The sequence below is a fragment of the Rhinolophus ferrumequinum genome, chromosome 3 (assembly GCF_004115265.2).
Source record: "Rhinolophus ferrumequinum isolate MPI-CBG mRhiFer1 chromosome 3, mRhiFer1_v1.p, whole genome shotgun sequence".
Classification (NCBI taxonomy): Eukaryota; Metazoa; Chordata; class Mammalia; order Chiroptera; family Rhinolophidae; genus Rhinolophus; species Rhinolophus ferrumequinum.
This window is the reverse complement of record NC_046286.1, coordinates 102,471,114-102,497,188: the sequence shown is the minus strand read 5'-3', so window position 1 is coordinate 102,497,188 and position 26,075 is coordinate 102,471,114. Positions and strand designations below refer to the sequence as shown.

The 26,075-nt window shown below is 41.2% G+C and overlaps 1 protein-coding gene across 2 annotated transcripts in view; it reads left to right on the top strand.

Moving 5' to 3' along the window:
• PRKN (parkin RBR E3 ubiquitin protein ligase) overlaps positions 1 to 26,075 on the top strand; it is a 1,123,097-nt gene that overhangs the window by 607,926 nt on the left and 489,096 nt on the right. For both annotated transcript variants that reach the window (XM_033103449.1, XM_033103448.1), the window contains exon 6: positions 14,566 to 14,681. In XM_033103449.1, coding sequence (XP_032959340.1) covers positions 14,566 to 14,681 — 116 coding nt within the window. The remainder of the gene's footprint in view (positions 1 to 14,565; positions 14,682 to 26,075) is intronic.

Sequence of the window (26,075 nt, the reverse complement as noted above, 5' to 3'; positions counted from 1 at the left end):
CTGACACATCTTTGCACTTTGTAATACCTTGTTCCTACCTTCCTTTCTTATTGCAGTCATCACTGCCTGGAAATATGTAACGAATTCATTCGCTTGTTTATTGACGCTCCCTCATCCTCGAATGTAAGCACTTGTTTACCATTGTATCCTTGGCACATAGATAATTAATATCTGGCATAGAGAAGATACTCAATAAATATTTGTTCTCTATATTTTAAAATGTTCCAGGCATGTTCATATTTTAATTCAATTCTGTTATTCATTTTTCAAAAGTTTATTGTGACTTTCTACATCATTATTCATGAGTAAATTGACAGATAGCATTGCTTTTCTGCTAGCTTTATTGGCCTTTCAAATTAAACATATCCTAGCTTCTTCATTTGAATTAAGATGTTTTCTATCTTATTCTATGATTTGGATTTTTGGAGGTAGCTTACAAATTTCCATGCTTTAGCTCACAAAAGATCTTTTATGTCATTTCTTTAGTTCTTCTCTCTGTTTATGATTTACATATTGATGTCCTCATTCTCACTTCCATGGCTCTGATCTTTTCACTCATGAGTTTCATTTTATTAATAGATTTCCTTTGCCTTTGCTCTTAGAGCAGTATGAATTTCTTTTTTTGTTTGTTTTTAATTGAATTTTAAAATTTGTAAATTAGGTACTCAAATTACACCTAACCTTGATTGAAACACTTTGTTGTACTCTAGCTATATTTCTTTAAGAATTTTGTTTAGATGAAAAGAATGAATTCTTCCCAGAGCCATAACTGACCTTTCCCACAGCTAGCAGCCATCACCAAAAGTGTCTCCCCATGCATCCCAGCACCGGTGGGGTAGGGGTTCGCTGCCTGGTTCCCGGAGTTGCATGGTGGTGGCGTCCATACACAGACGCCATCTCTGAGAATGTCTTATGTTTTATAATGACAAACCTGGTTAAGAGGGAGAGATGTTCATTCCACTATTTCCTCACAATCCCTTATTTCATGTGCTTGTTCGTGTTTACACATCTCTTTTCTACTAGACTCAGGGATATAGGCTCAGGGATGACACTGTCCTTCATCTTTGCCCCTCCAACATAGCACACATATTTAAAAAAAAAAGGGGATAAATGTGTTATTTTAATGGAACTCTCATGACTAAAAGGTTTTGATGTTTCTTTTTATACTTACTATGAAGGATAGATATGGTATTAATTTATTTGACTCTCATTGACTGGTCAATGGGAAATATATATACTATATATTTATAAAACCTATCTATATACATCTATCTATCTATATTGCATACATAGTCTGGCTCATTGGGTTTTCATTTCTTCCATTTATAATTATTTATACTAGCATGGAAAAAATACTCAGTGTCATAACTGAGAAACTAGAAGCTTTCCTGCTAGGATCAGATATAAAGGAAGGCTGTCCCCTCTCATCACTCCTTTTCAACATCATATGGGAAGACCTTAATAACATGATAAGATTGGGAGGGAAGAAGTAAAACTGTCTTTGTTCATAAATGATATGATCATATTTGCAGAAAATATGAAAGAATTGAAAAACAAACAAACAAACCTGGAACTAACAAGTGATTACAGCAAGTTTGTAGGATACAGGGTCAATACATGAAAGTCACTCTCCTATAGGCCAATAATAAACAAGTGGAATTTGAAATAAAAAACAAAATGCAATTCATATGAAATACTTAGGTATAAATCTATCAAAAAAGCATAAGACCTATAGGAAAAAACTACAAAGCTTTGACGAATGAAATCAAGGAAGTACTAAGTAAATGGAGAGATATTCCATATTCAAGGATAGGAAGACTCAATATTGTCAGGATGTCAGTTCTTCCCAACTTGATCTATAAATTCAATGCAATTCTAATAAAAATCGCAGCAAGTTATTGTATGTATATTGATAAACTGATTCTAAAGTTTATACAGAGAGAGAAAAGACCAGAATAGCCAACACAGTGCTGAAGGAGAAGAACAAAGTTGGAGGACTGACATTACCTGACTTCAAGACTTACTTTAAGCTACAGCAATCAAGACAATGGTATTGGTGAAAGATAGACAAATAGACCAGCGGGAAAAAATAGAGTGCCTAGAAGTAGACCCCCATAAATACAGTCAACTGATCTTTGACAAAGGAGCAAAGGCAATACAATGGAGCAAAAAAGTCTTTTCAATAAATGGTGCTACAACAACTGGACATCCACATGCAAAGAAATAAAAAAGGTCCTAGACACAGACCTTAAACAGGTCACAAAAATTAACTCAAAATGGATCATAAACCTATGTATAAAATGCAAAATTATCAACATGTGGCATACAAAACCGTAAAACTCCTAGCAGGTAACAGAAAACCTACATGACCTTGTATATGCCATGACTTTTTAGATACTACGTCAAAGGCGCTATCCATGAAAGAAATGATTGACAAGCTGGATGTCATTAAAATAAAAAATAAAAATAAAAAACTTTTGTTCTGCAAAAGACAGTGTCAGGTTTATGAGAAGACAAGCCACAGACTGGGAGAAAATATTTGCAGAAAACACATCTGATAAAGGACAAAATATACAAAGAACTCTTAAAACTCAATAGTAAGAAAACAAAACACTGCCTTAAAAAAGGGGCCAAAGACCTTAATAGACACATCACCAAAGAAAATATACAAATGGCAAATAAGTATATGAAAAGATTTTCCACATAATATGTCATCAGGGAAATGCAAATTCAAATGACAATGAGATAGTATGACATACCTATAAAATGGCCAGAATCGGGAACACTGACAAAACCAAATACTGACAAGGGTGTAGAACAACAGAAATGCATCCTTTGCTGATGGACAAGCAAAATGGTACAGCGACTTTGAAATGCAGTTTGATGGTTTCTCTAGAAGTAAACACTCTTCCATGCAATTCAGCCATTTCACTCCTTTGTATTTACACAAAGGAGGTGAAAACATGTTCACATAAAAGCCTGCACACCGATGTTTGTAACAGCAGCTTTATTCATAATCGCCAAAACTTGGACGCAATTAAGATGTCCTTCCATAGATGAGTGGAGAAATAAACTGTAGTAAATCCAAACAATGGAGTGTTGTTCAGTGCTGAAAAGAAATGAGCTGTCAACCCATTAAAAAAACATAAAGACATTTTACATACCTCTTCCTAAGTGAGAGAAGCCCATCTGAAAAGGCTGCACACTGTGATTCCAACTATATGGCGTCTGGAAAAGGCACAACTATAGAGACAATAAAAAGAGCAGTGTTTGCCAGGGGTTGGAGGGGCGGGACAATTACTAGGTGGAGCACAGAGGATGTTTCGGGCAGTGAAACTCATCTGTATGACACCATATTGGTGGAGAAATGTCACTGTATATTTGTCCCAACCTGTGGAATATACAACACCAAGAGGAAGTCCTAATGTAAACTATGGACTTCGGGTGATACAATGTGACAATGTAGGTTCGTGGATGTAACAAACACACCGCTCTGGGAGGAGATGGTGACAGTGGGGGGCGGCTGTGCTAGTGGGGGGCAGCAACTATATAGAAATCGCTGCGCCTTCCTCCCAATTTTGCTGTGAACCTAAAACTCCTCTAAAAAAGTTGTCTTAATAATAAAAAAAAAAAAACCCACTCTGTAACATGTATTTACTAGTTATATTCATCTTAGTTTTCCTGGATGTATATAGTTTATAGGTAAATTCACAAATTCTACTTCATTTTCTTCCTTTTGTAATGAGGAAATGAGAGAATACAGAGAATGAAAGACACTATTCACGTATATTCAGCGCTTGCCTTTACCCAGTTTTGTCTTGAGTGGGGTGTTTATGGTTGCTTATGCTGCCTGCAATAAAGACAACAAATAAAAATAAGTTTTAAATTCTACTTGCCAATGAAACAAGGACTTTTGGGGGAAAAAAAGTTTAGAGTCCAAGTCTAAAGTCATTTAAAATGTTTTAAAGCTAGGATCCTTTTATTGTTTAATATGTCTCTTTGCCTAGAGCCCAAACCAAGTTATATTATCATTTTGTGAGTTACTGCTGCCAAAGGTATGTTTTGCTTGCCCTTTTCATGCCCAAACCGGACACTTTCAAGTTGCAGTTGCTGCATTTCTCAGCCTCTGGCTGCGAGAGAAAAGTGACAGCCTCCTTCTGCCAGGACTCGGTGCCCAGACTGGGGCTGCTTTCTTAATAGGCAGTGCAGCAGATTCCAGAACAGGAATGATGACAGCAGTGAAAGTGGAGAGGGAAGTGCAGACCAGCCAAAGGCTGTGGGAAGAACACTGAACTCCCAGGAATACAAAGGCTATCGCTCAGCAAGTCCTGTCTATTTCCCCAGAACACGCCCCTTCTTCCTCTTCAGATACACCAAGACAGCTCGTTCTTCCAACCACTTGGACACCTACTGTGCCCCAGACCCTGTGCCAGCCACCGGCATGGAGTGCCCTCCAGTCATTTGTCCTCTGGTGGGTTTGCTAGACAGGCAGGTGATGTCAGTAACACAGACCAAGTCTTGGAAGGAGCTACGCAGAGAGCAGGAGAGAAACAGTGGGTGACACACAAACACCTCTCCCCAGGCCTAGGGAATCGGGAAGGCTCCCAGGGCTGCTGACGTGTCAGCTGACACCTGAAGGACACTTGAGGGTTTGGAAGTGTCCAAATGAGTGATGACGGTGGAAGGAGGAAGACAGTCCATGCAGAGGGATCCTATGCAAGGAACCAAAGGCAACAGAGCGCAGCTTCTGGGGCAACAGGAAAAGAGTGTGCATAGCAGGACTGGGGGGCAGTGGGGAGGGAGAGGTGGTGAGATAGGGAGGTTGGAAAGGCTTCACTGCCTCAGTCAGGGCCAGTGTGCTTTATCAGGAAAGCGATACGATTAAGCAGTTCTTTTACATTATTTACCATTGTTGATTAGAATAAGTTTTCTGCACATTGAGAAATAAATGGGAAATAACTGCCAACTTCTAGAGACTGCCTCGAAAATGCCGGGGACACAATTCATCTAGGATGGTGAGTCAGTGCAAATTTTCAAAACTATGACTCGTCTCCTTGGTTTCTTGCAAATTATTACCAGTTAATAGATATGTGTTTATGTACCCTCTCCTGGAGGCCACCTTGTGTAATTGGTGGGAGATTACCAAAAGAAACACCCTGTTAGCAGTAAAATATTTTAACATCTTATTTTATTTATCTGAGAACAGAAGCCGGAAAGCTTTGCCTAAACATGGAACTAGCAAATGCTGTGAGTCCCTTTGTGTTCTTTCAAGCTGACACATCATGAAAGCATAGGAAACCTTTCGCTTCTAAAGGAAATAAAGAACAGCTCGAATAATGAATATGGCCTTTTACAGTCTGGCTAGGCTACAAAATTGAAAGAGAAGATATGCCCCACTTATATTCTAAGCTGAGGACATCACATACCTAACTGCTATTCTATTGCCATTGGAGAGAAGTGACATCCCCCAACAGTGTTGGAGTGGTGATGGAAATCCAAGGAAAATTTGGACCACACTGCAGCAACTAACCAGCCAACCGAATGTCAGAGCTTGACAAAGAACAGTGACTGCTGTATCATGTGTAAATCATTGATCAGATTCTCCTGAAATGGCCAGTCCTTCCTGGGAATCAGTAAGATGTCAGGAAAAGCTGCGCCCTCTGGCCACGAGGGGCCTCTCAGCTCACAATCAGGAGCCCACACCCGGAAGAATAAATACAACTTGGACAGCTGGCTGCCCCTAAAGGCAGGAAGGCTGGACTCAGGACCTCTAGTGAATGCTGAGAGCAAGATAATTATGCACAAGCTGACAAATATTAGCAGCTTTACTCAAAGTATTTGATCCCCAAATTTTCCAGTGATGTATTATCTCAGGGGTGAGAGCTTTCTCCAAGATAATAAATGGGGAAAAGGGGAACTCCTTGTTTTCCAGTCTGAAAGACTATCTTGGAAGTTTATATGCACTGCTAAGTTAAACAATCAAAAACCTGTTTTGAGAAGGTGATCTTTTAAAGTTGGTGACAAAGAAACAGGGTGCATATTCTTTGAGTCCTTTTTCTGGCACAAGGTGAACAGTGAAGCCACCTCACGGCTCACGTCCCCACGGTCAAAGCACTAGCGTGAACTTGACCGGACGGGCATAAGGCTCACGTGCACACAGGGCCACAGATTCCCCATCATTCTTCTGTCCAAAACTCCAGTGAGTCTGAACCCCAGCTCGGGGCCTTGCTCACCTTTGCTCCCGCGATCACTTCTCTACCTTCTCCACCTGGCAAACTCTTAACATTTTAAAACCCACTTCCAATATCCCTCCGCCAGCAAACCCTGCTCACTCTCCCACCAGCCGCACGTGGTTCTCTGGCCCCCATAGCTGTTCAGCATCTGCGAGGCATTTGCTGCGGTTGTGTTCCCTGCTTGCGTTTGAAGTGTCTCTTTCTCCTCCAGGCTTACGGACTCGGTAGCGGGCTCTGTTCGCCTTCCTCTCTCCAGCCCCAGGTTGAGTGCTGAGCAAGGAGAAAATATCACACTTTTTTCTTTAATGAGTAAACATTGCGGGGGTGGGGGAAAGGGGAGGAGTTCCTGGAAGCATGGGTATTACTTAAGGTAGATGTAAGACTGAAAGGAGCAGGGCTGGGTCCAGGTCACGAATGCGGTCACTGGACTCTGGCCAGTCATCTCTTGTCCCTGTCCCTTCAGAGCACTGGCTTGATGCTAGACAGACAGGTTCTGTCTGTGGTAGAGCTGGGAATGTGTTCTGACTGAGCAGGTGGAGCCCCGCGCCATGGGGGTGGGGGTGGTGGTGGGGGCAGAGCCGTGGGAGGGCTCTGAGCGATTGCCTTGCGCTGTGAATTAGGACTTTTTAGGTTTGAACGAATCTATCTATATAAATATATGCATTTTCTAAGCATCAGTGATGACCCCAAACCTTCTAGTTTATTCTTCAGATATCATTTGAAATGTGTTCTTCAACAATTCCACCCCTTTTCTTCTTAAACTACAATAATAAATTGCACATTATGACTGAGTAGTATTGCAGTTGAAAGACTCATTGAAGAACTTAGATCCAGATGGAGAAGGTGAAGACAAGCCTGGTTATACAAAAGGTGTCAAAAAAAATGTACACCCATTTTCAGAAAGGAAAAAACTATTAAAATTGTAATTATATACTGGTAATAAAAGATGAATACAAGTCACGTTTGCCTTCTGCAATTATAAGAGGTGCTCAAAGTGGTTACCATCAATGTCCAGACACTTCTAATTACGGCGAACTACGGCTTGAGCAACGTTGACCAAAGTGTCCACTTGTGTACATTTTGTTGGCACGCCTGGTGTATATCACATTGTGTGTTCACCACCCAGAGTCAATTGTTCTTCCATCACCATATATTTGACCCCCTTTACCCTCATCTACCAACCCCCTAACCCTCTGATAACCACTAAACTGTTGTCTGTCTATGAGTTTTTGTTTCTTTATTTGCTTGTCTTGTTCCTTTGTTAACGGTAGCTTCTTATAAAAGAATCTGTCTCCAGCCAGGTGAGGACCTGTTAGTACCTGCAGTGTCTGAGGAGAGAGGAACTGGGGTATGTGTTTGTCAGCTACTGACAGAATTGTTAGGTCTGTGAGAGCCATTTAGATGGATCCTAAGTGACAGTTGTCTGGGGTGGCTTGGTCACTCTGAGGACCTCTTTGATATACCTGTGAGATGCTTATTACTAGTTTTCATATACATAGTGACAATGGCCTCTGTTCATTTTATTTTAAGATTTGGGTGGATAATCTTTTGACAGGTTTGAGTTTAAATTCAATACATAGACATGTAAATATTTATGCATCTGTATTTAATATATTTTAAAGAGTCATACATAAATACATCTTGTTTTTTCCTTTATGGAGGCTAATTAGAATGTGTCACCACTAACACACAGAGAAAGGTGACGAATTTCGGCTCTCCAGACTGCCTTTCCCTCCCTGGGGTACACCAGGCCCCTGCTGGTGGCTTTCAGATGTACCTGTCCTTCCCCTCTCTGCTTGTCCGTGGCCAGCAGAGCTCCCAAGCCCCCCTCCTCGGTTCAGGTTGGCGTTGCCCATGGGAGGCCTGGTAGGAGGTGGGAGGGCACAGAGAAGGCAGAAGCTGGGAGGTTTTCTCCCTTTCTCTTCAGGAGGCATCTCCGGCAGTGGCTGTCTTATTCAGCCTCCCGGGTCCCACCAGACAGCCCAGCTCCTGAGCAGGGGGGCGATGTCACCTCTTCCCACTGTCCTCCAGCCCCAGGTGGAAGGGGCTCTGATATCGGAGTGACTTCCTGTCGCTGTTTAGCTCTTCTGGGCTTCCACCACCTTTGCAACTAGACCCTGCTATTAACTCCCCTCAGACAAACTGTTACTAAAGAACAAGGGTTCTCGAATGGTCGCAGGAAAGCATTCCAGGACGTACAAAGCCAAAGCCACATGAGCAAAGCCAAACAAGCAGAGGATTTATTGAAGTAAAAAATACACGCCCAAAATAATGGGTGTGGGCAGGCAGGGACAAAAATGCCAGCTGCCCCGAAGAACAAAGAAGCTTAGGGTTTTATTCGAATTAGGGCGGGAAATATTCAGGGAGGTGTCACAGGCGTTGCCAGGGCCTCTCCACTGACCACGCCTTCCCATGGGGAGGTGGGATTCCTGTTTTCACTTGGTCCTTGTGGGAACTGCCATGGCGACACAGGTGGCGGAGCTGCCCCCAGTGCTAACAGTATTGTGACCTACTACAATGAGCGGTAGCCGCACCTTTCCTGGAGAATGACCTCATCTCCTTGTTTCCCCCACTTCCTCCTTCCCTTCCTCCCCCTCTCTCCCTGAAGCCCTGTCTGTGCCCCGCTCTTCCTGCCTAAGGTAACAAAATACCTGGTGTGGGCCCTGTTTCCTTACCTGGACTCTGACCCGTGCAAGTGGTCAGTTACTTTTTTAGTACAAACCCCAGACCCACCGCAGCCTCCTGGTGGAAATTGTGTCTCCCTTTTATCAAGAGAAAGGCATGCTTCCTTGGGGGCTGTTAACTAAGACGGATTTGGAGACTAACATGGAATCGAACTCTTCACAAAGATAGACACAACTTCTTATTTGGAAAACATAAAATTGTTGAGCACTGTCTATCAAAACGGCTGGCTTGCGGGAGTTCAAGGGAAGCTGTTAAAAGGCTCATGACTGAGGAAGCCAGGTCTCCTCGCTGTGTTTTCAGGTTTGGGAAACTACATTGCCCTTGGGACAAACTTTCGAGATGCTAGTTTTGAGCTATTTCTGTAGCAATTTAGAATACATCAATTTGTCTTTGGAGTTGACTGATTAGCTTCTCATCCTATGTGTTTTTATGCAGTTGGGTTTTGGGTATTTATCTAATTTTCACATTCTGCTAGTTTATTTATTTTTTTTTTATTTCCACATTTGTTCGTATTTTCCCCTTTGCCTGTGAGAGACTCTGGCAATGAGTTATGATCAGGCAGCAGAGTGCATTGAGGACAGAGGGTGGCTTCCAGGCCTGCCACCGACAGTTGAGTTGAAATGTTCACAGGTCTTTCCCCTCGGGGTACCTTTGATTTTTATGGGTCTGCTTGGGTTAGAGCAGCAGACCTCTACGATCTGAAATGACAGGATGGTTGAATTATGATCAAACCTGAGAACTCAGTGAGAACAGAAGGAAAGGACCAGAGTCTTGGGCATAGAAGTGGCAAAAATATGAGTACCTTTCTATGAACTTAAGGAATGCAACTCTTTTGGATTTTGGATTTTCTATTTAGTGCTAATAAGGTGGAAAATACTTACACAGCATTTTTCAGGGTCACATCATAAAGCCAAACATATTTTTAAGGTCTTACTCTGGGATTTTTTTTTTAATTTATTTTGTTTTGAATAGTTTGTACTCTATCATTAAAAATAAAGCTGGCTACTTACTGTCATAGATTTAGCTTCACAACTAATTATAGCTTCCCTGAATTGAATATATTCCAATGGATCCAATGGAACGAGCCAGAAAGTGGAGGAATTTAACTGAATAGGACTTAGTTTTTTGTTGTGTTTGGTTTGGTTTTTCGTAGCTGATTTATCTGTGGACTGGCATTTTCAGAAGGTGGGGTGGGCTCCGTTGAGACGATTTCCCCACAGTTAAGGATCCTGTGTTGTCTGCACTGTGATTGACAGGTGTCCTCCCTGATGAATGAAAATGTTTTCCTACTGCTCCCACAGGAGGCTGCTTCCCTAGTGAGGTAGAAGCTGGTCAAACCCTGGCATCCACTGGAACTAGAGTAATGTCATCTTGAGCAGCCTGGCGTTGGGGCATCACCACTGTCACTTGGCCCAGCTTTAGGTGTTTCCTGGGCCCCTCGTGGGGATGACATGGTGGCATGCCCCTGATGGGTGGATCTCACAGTGAGAGATGTCATTTTCTGCGTGGACTCCAGCTAGAAGACTTGTCTAATTTTGGTTTCCTTAATTTTTTTTAATCTGAACAATTAAGAGAAACAGAACACAGATAGGCAGACTCCATAGACAGTTACTTCAAAAGAATCAGTTCCCTGTGAGATGACAACCCTACATAAGGAAGCTGTGTGGGGACAGAGTCGCAGAGAGCAGTTTCCACGCTCTCGGCCTCACGTGGAAAACTACTGTCTTGGGTAGTGGATGGCCATCAGTTGTGACTGGTTGGCCGTCAGCTATAGCCAGTTGGCCAATTAGCCACTGATGTAACAGCCATGACTGCATTGGTTGGTTGGTTGGTTGGTTGGCTGGTTGGCTGGCTGGCTGGCTGGCTGGCTGGCTGGCTGGCTGGCTGGCAGGCAGGCAGGCAGGGAAGCGGACGGCAGATTGTAGATCCTGCTTCCTGTGTCTCCAACCCAGCCGCCAGCGAGAATATAGTGGTATGACTCCCCTATCCATGGATCCGTGGGTGTTCCTTTTTGGCCTCACCATGTCCTGCTTTCTTGTGTGGGGAGCGGGACCAGAGACACTGCATGACAAGCTGAGATACCCAAGGTGAATTTTTTTTTAATGTTTTTATTTCTGTTTTGTTTTGCCTTCTAGTTTGTGTGTTTTTAACGTAGACTGGAGATATCAGAGAGACTTTGAAATCTCTAGTCTGCTGATTGGATCAGACAGGAAATGACCACATCACTGAGCTGATTAGTCTGTAAGAAAAGGTGTTATTACTATCAGGAGACAATTCTCCAGGGGTCTCTCTTGTTTCTCCACATCTTGTGAGGGAGGCATTCACTACTCTTTTGTTCTGGAAAATCTTTCCAACATGATGACGTCATCATAGCATCCATATTTCTTTCTGCCTGGGCCCGAGGCATGCAATCCTGTCTCTGACCCAGGAGTCTCGTGTCTTCTGCCAGCCTCCATGAGACTGTGGCAGACTCACCTGTTAGCTTGCAAGCTGGGTGAAATCTCAGACCCTCCTCAGTTTTTGCCAGTTGCTCTAGGACTTTAGAAGGCCTCCTTTCAAAAGAATTGGTGGAGAAATTGCTGAAATGCACTGATGAGACAAACATATTTGATATACAGCGTTAGTAATTTCTATTTTAAATTTATCACATCATATGAAATACTGGAATTTTCCAAATATCTGTGACTTCTTATGCCATTATCTGTAAATATCCCCATTCCACACCACCCCCAAAAAAGGATTTTGGCTGTTATCTGGCTGAATTTTATCTGGTGTTAGAGCACTTTGTGATTTGTTAGCTGAATGTCTACCAGTAGCTTTCTGCAAGCTAAGAAAAAAATATAAATGCTATATCTATTTATCTGTATATGAAATACCTTCTCAATCGTCCAGCCAACTCAGCTATTTTGGAGGAATTACTTTGTGTTGTGAGGGAGGATTTTTTTCATGTCTGCAAAAAGCGGTCTCAGCTGGCTCAGTGTATTTCCTAAGGGTCAGTCATGGCCTCCAGACTTCTTTTGGTGGTCAGGAATTGCTTTAACTCTTTTCTCAATGCCCTTGAACTGGCCTTTGAAGGATTTGTAGCATTTTAAAAGACTAAGTGAAAAGTGTTCCATGTTAAAAAAGAGGAAAGCGCAGTCAGTATGCTTTGCCTGCTGCTCCAGGGGAGGCTCTGGGCTGGTGGGAAGGGCGGCGTAGACCCCCCTGCACGGCCTCCCACCCAATGCACTGCACACCATCTATTGGAACAAGGCTGGTGGCACCCCCTCATCTGTGGGGCTGACGACTGCCAGCAAGTAGATCAGCTACTAGGCCATGTGCCCCAGGTAGGGAAGATTCTCGCTAATGAGCAATTTTGCCATCTGGGAGTGATCAGACACTTGCAGTTAAGAACCGCCTGGGTTCCAAATGCCTGGCTTCGGGACACTTCTCTATAAAATGGCACACGCCAGATTTTTGGAGAGTAATACACTTTACCTGGGACGTGGCCTTATTTTCAGATGCAGTACGCAAGGTGGCCTACAGTTGTTGCCTTCTGAGAATAAGTAGAATTTCCTCCCTTCACCCCTGACGTTGGTGTAACTCAATGGTTCTCAAAGGTGTGGTCCCCACAGCAGCAGTAACAGAATTCACCTGGCACCTTTTAGAAATGCAAATCCTTGGCCCCAGGGTGGAACTACTGAATTAGAAAATCTGAAGTTAGGGCCTGGCGGTGTCTAGTTTAACAAGTTCCCCTGTGATTCTGATTCACACTGTAGCTTGAGACCCACAGGCATTGCTCACTGGATCTCAGGTCAGGGGAGAATGAGGTTAGTTTGGTCATGTGTAGGGAAAGAAACGTCTAAAGGCACACCGGTAGCATTTATTAAATAAATCTGTTGATTTTTCATTTAAGAAATAGATCTAAAGCCTATCCTATGGCAGCACTGTTAGGATACAACTAGGAGTAAAACATTCCACAAATATCTCAGGATCTAGTGTAGGGGCAGACATTCTGTGGCCTGCATGCAAAATTCAATTCACCACATGTTTTTATAAACAAAGTTTTATTAGGGCACAATATGTCCATTCATTTGTATATTGCCCGTGGCTGCTTTTAGGCTACAATGCAAAGTTGAAAAGTGCAACAAACACAAAATGACCCACAAAGCTGAAAACATTTAATATCTGGAGATTGACCAAACGTTTGCTGACACCGGGTCTAGTTTTTAAAGGGAAAATGCTTTCAATATTCCAAGTAGTTATGCTCCAGTGGAGCTGAGGGGTAAGTGTGGGTTGCAAGCGTTCTTCTGTCATTGAGGGGTCTATTTGTATAGAATGTTTGTAATCACAGAAAATTTAGCTCCGTGGAGGGTGTAGAGACGGACAAGAAGCAGAGCACTTCCTGGCCGAGCACCTTGGCATATGAAGTGAAGAAGAGGTGTGTGAACAAATAGAGAAATAGCAGAAGGAAGAAATGAAGAAATGGGAAAAGAAACTCTTGGTTGAGAAGGGAGAATATTATCAATCAAAAAGAATGTGTAAAAGGCTGAAATGGAGGCATGGGGACAGGACACCACTAGGGAGAGAGCTACAGGTTTAAAACATTCCCAGCTGCCTGGCGTGAGGGTGGGGGCCAAGTCTCCCAGGGAATTCTGCGATGCTGAAGAGAGGCTGAAAGCAGTGCAGGGCTCTAAGTTAGGCTGGGGAGAGTCCCAGTCGGCTACTCTGTAAGTCCGTGTGTACTTGGGCACTTATGATAATAGGGTGTGGGTAGAGAGTCCCAGAGAGCAGTTTCCAGGCTCTCGGCCTCACGTGGAAAGGTGCTGGCTCGGGTAGTAGATGGCCGTCAGCTGTGGCTAGTTGGCCGTCAGCTGTAACCCTTGAGCCATTGGCCACTAATATAACTGCCGCGGCTGTACTGGGGAGTGGAGTCGAGGAGAGTCCGTTGGTTGGCAGAAAAGCGGACAGCAGGTTGCACGTTGTGTGAATCCAGCCTCCAGTGAGACTGTGGTGGTATGACTCCCCTACCTATGGCTCCGTGGGTGTTCCTTTTTGGCCTAGCCACATCCTGCGTTCTTATGTGGGGAGCAGGAGCAGAGACCCTGCAGGCCGCCCTGCATGACATAGGGCCTGTACATCCCTTACTCTGTCCTACATTCTTGCTGATAACTGACCAACTGTGTAGAGATGCTGTAAAAAAAACAAACAAAAAAGCGCTGGGTTTCCCTATAGGTGGCCTGGTTTCACCTGGTTGTTGGACTTTGGGCAAATCATTTCGTGGTTCAAGGTCTCCCTTTCCTCATCTGAGAGTTACTATTTCAGGCTCCCCCTGCGGCCACACCGAGTTGTTCCACTAGGCTCACTTAGCATGGAGGGGCATTGCTAAACCAGGGGCACACATTATTTCCCCAGCTCCATGGCTGAAAGATCGAAAGAAGGAAAGGCTAACAGACACTTGGCCCCTTCTGAAGACGGAGTCGTTCACTAATCTGACACAAGGGCATTCGTTTCCCTGGGAAGGTCTGATGCTGATTTATTTCTAATTCATACCTAGTGATGGATCTCTCTTCTTGCCCGAAGACATTGCTTGCTGTGGAAATGCTCAGAGAAGGGGTAATGGCAACCTGGATTCCATGACTTTGATAGCATTTCTCATTTCTTGCAGGAGTTTTTCTTTAAATGTGGAGCACACCCAACCTCGGACAAAGAAACATCAGTAGCTTTGAACCTGATCACCACAAACAGCCGAGCTATCACCTGCATAACATGTACGGACATCAGGTAAGAATCTGCAGCACTGCCACTCTCAACATCTAGATATTCCCGTAGCATAAACCTTCCTCTTTCTGGAGGAGCGTCTGCTTTAGGTGGCTGCTGTCTGCCCAAGTTGGGTATATTTTAATGTGACGAGACATTAAGATGCCAAATCCTTAGTCAGTAGTCACATAAGATCCTACGATATAAGTGAGAGGACATATCTAAAAATAGTGTCAGCTTAGGTTGATATTAAAATATAAACACATATTGATATCAGTAAATTCTAAAATAATTTGAAATATAACGTGAATGTTAGAAATGAAATAAGTTATGCACACTATTTATTTTTGGAATGTATGGCCCATAATGTTTTATTTAAAAAATGTCTTCTCCATATACTTCAGTTCTTACACATATCTGTGTTTATATTGGTGCGTCACATATATTCATATCCCCAAAATAAAGCAAGTAGCTAGTTTTGGACCTGGTTGTTTCTTTTCTCAGAGGGTAGAATGAAAGAAAGAAAATGTGGCGATGGTCTGAGAGAAAAACGGGGAGATGGACTAGATTTGAATTGCAGTTTCGGAGGCAAGAACAAAGTTGAAGAACCTAAGCCTATTTAATCTGTGGGGTAGGTGGTTTAGAGTAGAATTCCTTACTGTACACTAAGTGAGTAGAGTAAAAGAAATTAGCTTTATTACTTATTCTTGAGGTTGGCTGGAAGTAAATTGCAATAGAAATGTCTTAGCCCTGATAAGAAAGAACTTCTAGGGAATGCTGAAATGAATTAATGAATAAAGTCAAGGAATATATTTCATTCCAGACTTTAAAGCAAAAGCAGCCTTATGCCTTCGTCGTTTAAGTGTTGTCCCTAGATTTTAGGACTGTACTAGGTTGCCTTTTAAAGCTGCTTTAAACGCTATAATTTCATGATTAGCAGGTATTAATACTCCCAGCACTTCTATTCTTTAATAAATTTAAATAAAACTGTTGACTAATGGAAACCTAAAACCCTTAACAACATCTGTTGTGCAGACCTGTTTCCAGGAAGGAGTAAAAATGAGATGTTTTCCTTTTGCTGCATATTTAGTTCTTACTGAGGCAAGGGAGACCATACATAGTATTACCGACAATGCGGCACTTCAGTCTCCCTGGGCCAGCTGAATAATTGCCTCTGGCGAACGCTTTCCACATGCAAGAAGAACAGCTGATTCTTCTGATATTTCAGGAAAGGAATTGGAAAGGGCTAAAAATGTGGGCTCCACTGTTCCGAAAGCAGTAGGTCATTACATCCCTTTTTAGTTTCTCAGGAGAGAAATTCAAAATATTTTTCTGTAAGTCAGAATGCAGCCCCCAGCCAGTATTTTAAAACCTCCCATTAAACTTGATAAAAATGGCATTACAATACGTAATGTTGATCATATTATCGTATTATCTTACTGTGAGCGTCGCCTTGCATGTTTCCTGCTGCTAAGCTGTCACCTTTACGTTAATAACTCACAACACTTACAGGAAATGAGCCTCTTCCCAGATACACAAGGAGATAATTGATGGAATAATAATGTTGTGTTTGGAATGAAAATTTTTCCTATTATTGCTTTTGAGGGATTTTATAAATAGAAGCTACTGTGTTCAGTTAGATTTAAGTATATATATATAGCCAACCACGTGATTGGAAAAGGTTTCTTCTCGTAGAAGGCAGCAGAAGGATGTTTTATACGTAAGATAGAGAAAAGGATTCTTTCTTCTTATGGTGACGGCTCCATGCCTGGGGATATCATAAAAGCCTGCAGGAGGTCACTAATACACTGAATTGTGCTTTGCTAATTGTTGTGGGTTTGTTCCTGCTAATGTTTTTTTCCTGCTAGTGCTTTGTTTTTTAAATTTAGAAATAATTCACACACAATAAAAAATTTTTAAATGTTAGAAAAATTTACCCTTATGGTTAGTAAAACTTTGGTTTAATTCTTTCCAGTATCTTGAGTATGCCCGCATATTTGCGTATATATAATGGCTGTGTGTTTGTGTGTGTGTGTGTATGCGTGTGCACATGTGCAGGTGCACACATATGTGTACTATACTCGTGTACTTAAGTATTTCACTTTTCGGTGCTAATGTGAAAGATATTGTGTGTTTAATTTCAAATTCCACTTGTTCATTGTTGGTAGATAGGAAAGTGATTGACTTTTAATATATTAACCTTGTATCCTGCAACCTTTCCTATAATTGTTTATTATTATTTCCAGTAAGTTTTTTGTGGATTCTTTTGGATTTTCTGCATTTATGTCATCTATGAACAAGGACAGTTTTATGCCTTTCTTCCTCTGTGTACCTTTATTTAGTTTCTTGCCTTATGCGTTGGCAAAGACTTCCAGTATGATGTGGAAAAGGAGTGGTGAGAGAGTACCTCCTTGCCTTGGACCTCAGCTTACTGGGAAAGCTTCAAGTTTCTCACCATTGAGTATCACGTTATCTGTAGATTTTTGGTATATAAAGTTTATCAAGTTGAGGAAGCCACACTTCTTTCCCCCTTCGCCCACCCCGCCAGTTACTATCTTACTGATAGATTTTATCACAAATGAGTGTTGGATTTTATCAAAAAACTTTCTGCATCTATTGATATTATTGTGTGACTTTTCTTTTTTTAGTTTGATGTGATGGATTGCGTTAATTCATTTATTGAATGTTAAGTTAACCTTGCATACCTGGGATAAATCCCATTTGATCATTGTGTATAATTCTTATACTGTTTTGGATTTGACTTGTTAATATTTTGTTGGGGATATCTGCGTCTATGTTCATGAGTTATTGGTCTGTAGTGTTCTTGTATTGCCTTTGTGTGGTTTTGGTATTAAGGTAATGCTGCTGGCCTCATAAAATAAATAAGGAAAATATTCATTATGTGTTTATCCTCGAAACAAATTGTAGAGAATGGGTCACAGGTAAGAATTTTATTTGTGTGCTTTACAAACGTATATTTTTGTATATGAAGAGATTGACATCTCTTTCATCTATTTTTTTTAATAATAATAATTTGCCAGTGGATAATAACTTCTATTCCAGGAGCTCCAAAGCCAATAAGCTTACCTTTTTGGCGTTAGGAAAATAACATAATCTCTTAGGCTTTCGGGTTTCTTATAAAATCCAAGAATTGAAGTAGGTAACCTGTAAGGCTATCAGCTGCAGAAATAAAAGATGAGGTTTTCAATGATACTACCTTCCAGATCACACGCGTGTGGCTGTTAATATGTGGGGAAAAAATACATAAGATGGAGGTGATATTCATGTCCAGGTGTTCGGCGTATTTCATTCAGGTACATGATTTCATTCGGGTACATGATCTGTGTGCTTTGAGTTTGCATTGTATATAAAACATTTTCCTCTCTCTCAGAGAAAACAGTGAACTACTTGAGAGCCAAAACATCCTGAGGTTTTATATGAAGCAGCAGGTTCCCATCTGCCATCCAACCTCGCAGTCTCCTCTAATTATCTACAGTAGTGAGAGGATCTTCATCCACTCAGGGTTAGCAGTCGGTAGTCTTAAGTTTATGAATAAAAAGTAAGGAGCAAAAAGCGCAAAGCTGAACCAGGAGCAGAAAGTGGAGCATTTGAAGGAAGAATGGCTGTATGGTTTCATGTAATTCCAGAGAATTACATGAAAAAGTTTGAGAACATTTCTGGATGCCTCAGTTTGACTCAGGAATAACAGCGTCCAGCCATAGTGAAATGGCATGGGCAAAGTCAAAGGGACACATTTTTGCCCAACCACTATGTGTCTCTTGGGGCTCACCCTGATATTGGGTACTTCCCAGGGGAAAACATCATTTCTGTGCCTTGAACCTGATTTACAATATCATTCTTAAAATTTTAAAGTGTAAAACTTGAAAACATACAAAATAGAAAAATTATTACCATGATATCATTTGTCAAAAAGAAAAAAATCACCCTCACCCTTTTCCCCACTTTCTCCTTCTAAGGCTGTCTGGTATTCCCTGCACTTCTTTTCACCTTCATTCATTATTTCTCAGTTTACAAAGCTGAACACAAAGTAAAAAGAAAAAATTCACAGTCAAAACTTAACCTTTCAGAAACATGTTTTAAAGTCCAGTTGCCAATGGGATATTAAATCTTAGAAGCATTGCTGCCTTGTCATTTTCCTCAATTCTTTCACTAAAGACTTATGGTTTTTGATGTCACTGTTGTTTGATATAAATGATTTTTTAAATAATATTCTTGCTTCAAATTTGTCCTCAAATTCCTTTTGCCTTTTCAAGCAATGCTCCCTTGCGCTGCAGACTTCAAAGGTTTACTTGGGCTCTGAGATTAGTTCACTCCATTTGTACTTGCTTGTGGTGTTCCTGGGGGAGAATGATTTAACTCATTTGGCAGGATTTTGGTATACATTCATTCATTCATTTAACAAAGAGAGATAAGAAACTTACCCTTTGAATGCATTTTCCTTCTGCTTCTCTTGTCTTAGGCTTCTCTTGTCAATTCACATTGAAATTTCTGTTATATTTGGCATTTCTTTTATGATTTAGATTTAATATGTAAGTTATGTTTCTTTCCAATTTTTGAGACATTGCTTAATGGCTATCTTCTTTCAACTTAACCCTTTATTGACATTTTGGGTCAAATGGAAACTGAAGTTCTTATCCAGGGATCAGGCTCTGAAGAGTCTTGTCAGAGACTCCAGATATACTCACATTTAATTCAACCGAAATGGAATTGGCCTTAACGTGGCCAATACATTTGGCCTTAACATTTTCAGTAAATGGCTTCATTTCTGCAATGGAAACAATGCTGGAATTGTGTTTACGTGATACAGCATTAAAGACCTTTGCATATACTGATTATATATCTGTCTTATTAGATCCAAACGGTATGTACATTGCTCAGTGGTGTCATACGCCAGCAAGAAAAGATACCGTCATATAAGTATGGGGTTATCTTGGAGTGTCCATTTTGCATAGCATAATAGAGAGAGGTAAGTTAGAGTAGCACATTTATATTACAATCAGCAGGAATATGTTATGTAGTAGAACGGGACATCTTATAACTTTTTAAGATGAAAGAGGAAGTCAAAGCTAGGTCTTGGAGTGTGAAGCAGACTACTTCACACGGAGCCCTGTAGGTTCCCTCTACTTGTGCTGTGAGTGGCTCTTTCCAGAAAAAGTGTGGCCTGCCTCAGCCTGATCCACTCTTGAGGGAGAGGGGTTCTCAACCCTTCCAGAAAGGAGACTCCTTCCTGTGGGTGGAAGGGTAATTACATCCTCCCTCCTAAATTCAAAGGCGTGCTTAATGACCTGTAATTCTTTACCTAAAAGTGGAGTACAGCATAGGGAATAGAGTCAGGGGAATTGTAACAGCTATATATGATGTCAGAGGGGTAGTAGTTTGGGGGAAGGGATTATCACTTAGTGAGGGGTGCAAATGTCTAACTATTACATTGTTCTGTACACCTGAAACTAATAAAAAATTATTTGATATCTGTCTTGTGGATGACAAAATTGAAGCTAAGACATTTTTAAAAATTGCCTCCAGCTATCCTACATCTGGTAGACCCAACCTCCGCACCAAGGCCTGTGGAGTTTGCGTTGTTTTCCCTCATCACACTTTACCCCACTGTACAGCCCCAGTTTTCTCTGTACATTAAAAGGCAAACCTGCCTGGTGAGGGTGGAGGGTAGGGTTATATGTGAAAAGACAAATAGTAGTGGTAAAGTGAGATACAAGACAGTTCAAAAACCAGTAAGAATTGGAAATAACAGAGCTTCTTCCCACATGACCCTCTGCTCTGCTAATTGTAGGTTGTTCGAAGGATAAGCCACGTGACATGCTACAAATAATCTGAATCTGTTTCATGCAGTGCAACAAGCAAAAACCAAGTTCTTTTTATATGGAATGCTCTCCTTGTAAAATCCCCTTCTCCTTTTAAAATCCCCTTCTGAATGGAATGGCATTTTCCAAAACTAATTTAAATAAAATAACCAGAAATCAATGGAGAGTTTTAAGGCACCATTAGAAATGAGGGGGAAAGTCAAATTTCTAAGTCCGGCTCAAAGGACATAGATGATTCAGCTACATTCTTTGGAGTCAGTTACTTACGAAAACAGAAGTAATGTTTTATCAACACTGATACTTTGAAGTGTGAGCTGCGTCAGTGTTCATGTCAGTCAGTGACCTTCATTTCTCCTGCAGTGGACCCGGTAGATTTCAGATCTGAGTGGCTGCATCAGTGGGGTTTCCTGGCGATTTACAGATGTTTGTGTGTGACATTCATATGCCTTGCCTGTTTGTTTCACTGTCACTACGGGCGCACAGCAGCCCCCACTGGCACGACTGACAATATTGCACATCCACCTGGACCAATGTTGTATCTACTAAGGTCGACCTTGCACGTTGTAATTCTCTGGGTTTAAGCAGTTCATCTTCTGATGATGACTGTTAAGGAGCAGTTGTGATCCTAAAGCATCCAAGAGGCCCTCACCAGGATTTTGGCAACAGTCAGGCATTAATATTAAGGCCGATTTTCTTTGGAAATAAATGCCACCTAGTCTTCAAACAGCTGATTTTACTTAGGAAAATATTGTAAGTGCCTTGTGCATTTGTTTTTAATTGCGGCTTAATCCTTGTAATTGGCAATTGATTATAAACTTGGTGAGGGGGAGAAGTTATTTTGATTGCAAATAATATTTGCACTGATTCACATCCTCAGAAATTTTAAGCAGCTGGAACAGTTTTTGGTGGTAAGCAATGATATGATCGTCCTTGCTCACTATAAACATCATATGTGTATCTTTCGTTTCCCATGACATTGAGAATCAGACATTTTCAGGTTTGTCCTTTCGACCTTCCAAAACGTGTAGAGTTGTTTGCTACCAAATAAGTAATAGTCTCAATAACCCAGAGTCCAAAGTTATTTATTGAAGTAATGATCATGGTGTGTCGATTCTGTTTCTTGCTAATTTGGCGAACTCTACATCAGAGCAAACATGGCTTCGAATCCTGTATGTGAAGTGCCAGGAATGGAAGTTCAAGGCTTTCTCTGTCCAGATGTAGACTTGCACAGCACCAAGGGCTACTTCATGTGCTGTCGTGATGGGTCTCACACATCACACGCACACGGCAACGTGAAGAAGTACGCGCACAGATGCCAGCATCCAATAACATGAGCGTCACAGCAATGTGGTTCGACGCCGGCGGCTGTGATCTCTAGCTCCTCTCTGTCATCAGATGTAACTGACAAGTCAATTAGTCTGTTCATTCAACAGGTATTTATCGAGCTCATCTGTGACTCCAGGAAGTGTTCCAGGTGCTTCAAACTGTAATAAACAGTGGGGTGCAGGGAGAGCAGATGACAGCTGGGTGCTGTAGCCATTGAGTGGTGTGGTGAAGAAAAGCCTGGTCACGGCAAGGCAGAGCTCGATAACACCTCTGCGTTGGTTCTCGGTGTGGCATTGCTCTGAAACAGGAACCAGACTTAGTTCTTTTTTTTTTCAGACTTATTTCTTTTGAGAAAGTCTTTCCAGTGATTCTTTCAGTTGGCCAAGACAGCATTAAACGCAAGCATAGAATAATTCATGTGTATTTAAGCAGGACACGCACCAGTTGCCCACTCACTGTTCTTTTACATCCAGCCGCTGGGTGCGGACGTTGCCTGTTTTGACACACCTCCTCCCTGCGAATCACTGGGGAAGGGACCCTTGGCCCCAAAGCCAAACCCTGACACATGGTGCTGCCATTACCAGTCTCCACATCTGGTTTCTTCTCAGCCATTTGGTTCAAATATATTTTTGTATCATTTTATTTGTTTCTATTTTTAAAAAACCTCAATCGCCTGCAGTCTTCTTCAAAGTTGTAGTATAGCTAAAGCATTTGAAATTAACATCTTCAATTGATATTTCTGGGTAGATCATAATATTTATAATTGAGAAAATCTCCTCCTACTGGTGGCAAGCTCAGAGAAAATTTTGATAAGAGCGTATTCTCAATTCTAACTGCTTTTGAATTAAAATGAGTAAATAATTTTGACAGAATATTTTCAAAAGTACTGTTTTCTGCTTCACTCACAGAAGCTTTCTTTGACAAACATTTTTACTAAACAGAACTTATCAAATAAATTATTTTTATTTATACATATTTTGAAAGTTCTGCCATATTTAGAGGCAGCATAACCAGAAGTTTTCTCACTGTTCTTTGTGACATGAATATAAATTTATCTAATTAAAACTAGAAGCTACATTGAAATATTCCTCCCACAAATTGAAATATTCTAGAAATTCAATTATAGATTTTAGAATGAAAATCTTGTATATCATTTGATTTCTCACCATTTAATCTAACCAGGTTCTCCACTTTTATAGGGATCAATTTCAATTTCTTCTTGCAAACCCTCTTTAGTGATTTATCTTTACTTAAATCTTCAAAAGCTGGAGATTTGGGGAATTCTATTAATTGAAGATTTTGATAAAAGATTGCTAACTGATTTAAAACACAATGCAAACAAATTTAGAAGACTCTTGTAAAGTAGTAGTTAATACTGTTGTGTTGTAGGGAGTAAAAAACATTTCCCCTCTTCCTTCCTAGGGTCTCTGGCTGAGGTCCTGACAAAAGACAGATTAACAAGAGCAAAACAAACAGAGGTTTACTAACAAGTGCAGCACACATCCACATGGGAGCACCCAGAGATGAGTAACTCAGACAGGTGGTTAGAACTTAGCCTTATTTGGTTTCTTAACCAAAGAACGATAATTCTGTAGGGAAGTGACAAAACAAAGGAAAAGGATTTTGAACTTCTAGAGCAGCACATTGTGGGGAGGTAAACGTGGGGCGTCTAATGGAAGATAAGGTCCATTAGCAAAGTCTGCAATATCGATTCCTTTGGCATTTGCTTGGCTGGTAAGGGTCTACAGTTGTTTCCAGTGATTTCCTGGCAGAACGGAAGGAGAAATCTTTACAAATTTATGTTCTTCTTTAGGCAATAAGCAAGGGCAAAACTTTTTTTTTAATCTGTTTCTCAGTTGGCATTAGCTCAAAATAATCCTTATGCCAAATGGCATGTTTTGGGTGGCATATTCTGCCACCCTTCAGTAGTCACTAGATTTGATTTACAAAGTGGTTTGTTCAAGGCTGAAACTTTCCTAAAAGTGCAATTGGCAGCAAGGAGAAGATGGGCAGCGAGGGAAAACAGTACATGCCACCACCCAGAGATGCTTTTTTTCTCTAACATCAGGTTTTTTACAACAACTTTGTTGTTCAGTTACTCTGTCTTTGTAAAAATACTTATAAATTTTGACAACTACAGCTTCTGCTTTGACTGGTAGAATATCAGCTTCGTTGAACACTACTACAAGTTACACCTTTACTTCCTACCTCAATTACTTCCAAGCATATTCCACAAGTTCCTAAATTTAGTAAGGATGTTGTTTTCAGCCATGATGCTGAATCTCACCAAACTGTATATTCATATCATATTCACTTTAAAAACAAAGAATATATTCAATGTGGAACTTTAAACTTGCAATAGAATTCACAATGTCACCATGAGGAGAACAAACTTCCAGAAGTTTTACTTTGAGTCAATGAAGTACATGAGAAGAAAAATTGAACAATCATTAGAAATAACAGATTTTCTATTTTTACCCTACAGTGACACTGATAGAACACTATTCAATTTAACTTTTTACAAAGTTCTGCTAAGCAAGCGAATGCTAACAGCTATCACTTAACTTGTACATGCACAAGAAAACTTGGAATCAAGACTGAGTAAATTAATTTGGAGCAGTCATTTGATGTAAATGAAAAGCCACACTTCACTGAGTGATATGTAAATGTACCTTCTGAGCTGCATGTTTGAAATTGCATTTTTGAGTGCAACATTCTTTAAATATCTACAGACTTGGTGATTCTTAAGCAGGTTTGTGTGTCTGGTCAGTGATATTTAAAAAAACCTCTGGTGGATGGAAAGTGTTGAGTAATACCTATACAACTTACATATTCAATCATTAACTTTCTTGAAAAATGGAAATTCTAGAATGCAATATTGTGATTTATAATGAGAAATCCTATTTGTTCTTTGTCTGCTCAGAGCTCCTAAAACCCTTGGACTTCCCTAGAGATGAGAGCCACAAAGATGTCTCTTGTTATGGGACCTCACCTAAGGCTGGGAACTGGTTGCCCAGGACCAACCAAGAGATTAGAAGGTTGGAACTTTTAGTCCCACCCCCTCCGGGGGAGGGGAGAAGTACTAGATCTCTAGCACAATCACGGATGACCAATGATTTAATGAATCATGACTATGCAGTGAAGCCTCCAGAAAAACCCAAAAGGATGGGGTTCAAAGAGTTTCTGGGTTGGTGAACACACAGAGATGAGGCAGGGAGAGTAGCATACTCAGAGAGCACGGGGTCTCCACACCCCTTCCCCATACTTGGCCCTACGCAGCTCTTCCATCTGGCTGTTCCTGAGTTATATCCTTTCATACTAGACCGGTGATCTAGTGAAGAGAAAGGTTCTCTGTGTTCTGTGAGATGTTCTAGCAAATTCATTGAGTTCAAGGAGAGGGCCTTTGGAAACTCTAATAGAAGGCAGGTGGATCAGAATCTCAGGTGACAGCCTGAATTTGGGGTTGGCATCTGAAAGGTGATATGGGGTCTTTGTAGGCCTGAACCCTTCACCTGTGGAATCTGACACTATCTGCTGATAGAGGCAGAAGTGAGTTGAATTGCAGGACACCTAGCTGGTGTCCAAGAACTAGGTGATGATGTGGGAAAACCCTCCACGTTGGCAGTGGTCTTAGAATCTTACTTAACATGTCCTTCCTCTTTTAGCTTATTACTGTTGGAAGAGTTTATTCCAATAAGTGTTACCAACAATCACAAGAAATATTAATAGTTCTGGGTTTGTAATCAATACATGACAAAACGCCCTGAGGCAAAAGCCTTCTGACTACTTTTTATGTGCTTTCTATACTGTCCAGCTTCTATTTTCTGTGCATATTTCACATAGAGCAAATCTATAATTTCCTACGATTTCCACTGACCCCACTGACTGCTGCTCTGGTGGTGTCATGCATTGCACAGACCTCAGACCAGTCCCAGACAGACGAACACCATGTACCTCACACTCTGGATGAAGCACGAGCAGAACATGGAAGTAGAGTAGGTCTGCCAGAACCAGTCCTGCTTACTGTAATGTAACTATTAATAAGAACAATGCAACTTCAAATAACTACAAATGTGGGACAAATCCTCACCCAGACGGGACACGCAGACAAAAGCCAGTATTGGGACTATCCTGGGTAAGTCTTGTCATATAGTCCTCCTGTGTACGCCTCTAAGATGAGGGGGTTCCTGCTTCCTCGAGGGGTTTTGCGAGGACCACTGGACACTTTGTAACCCAAGGTGACCAGAGACCA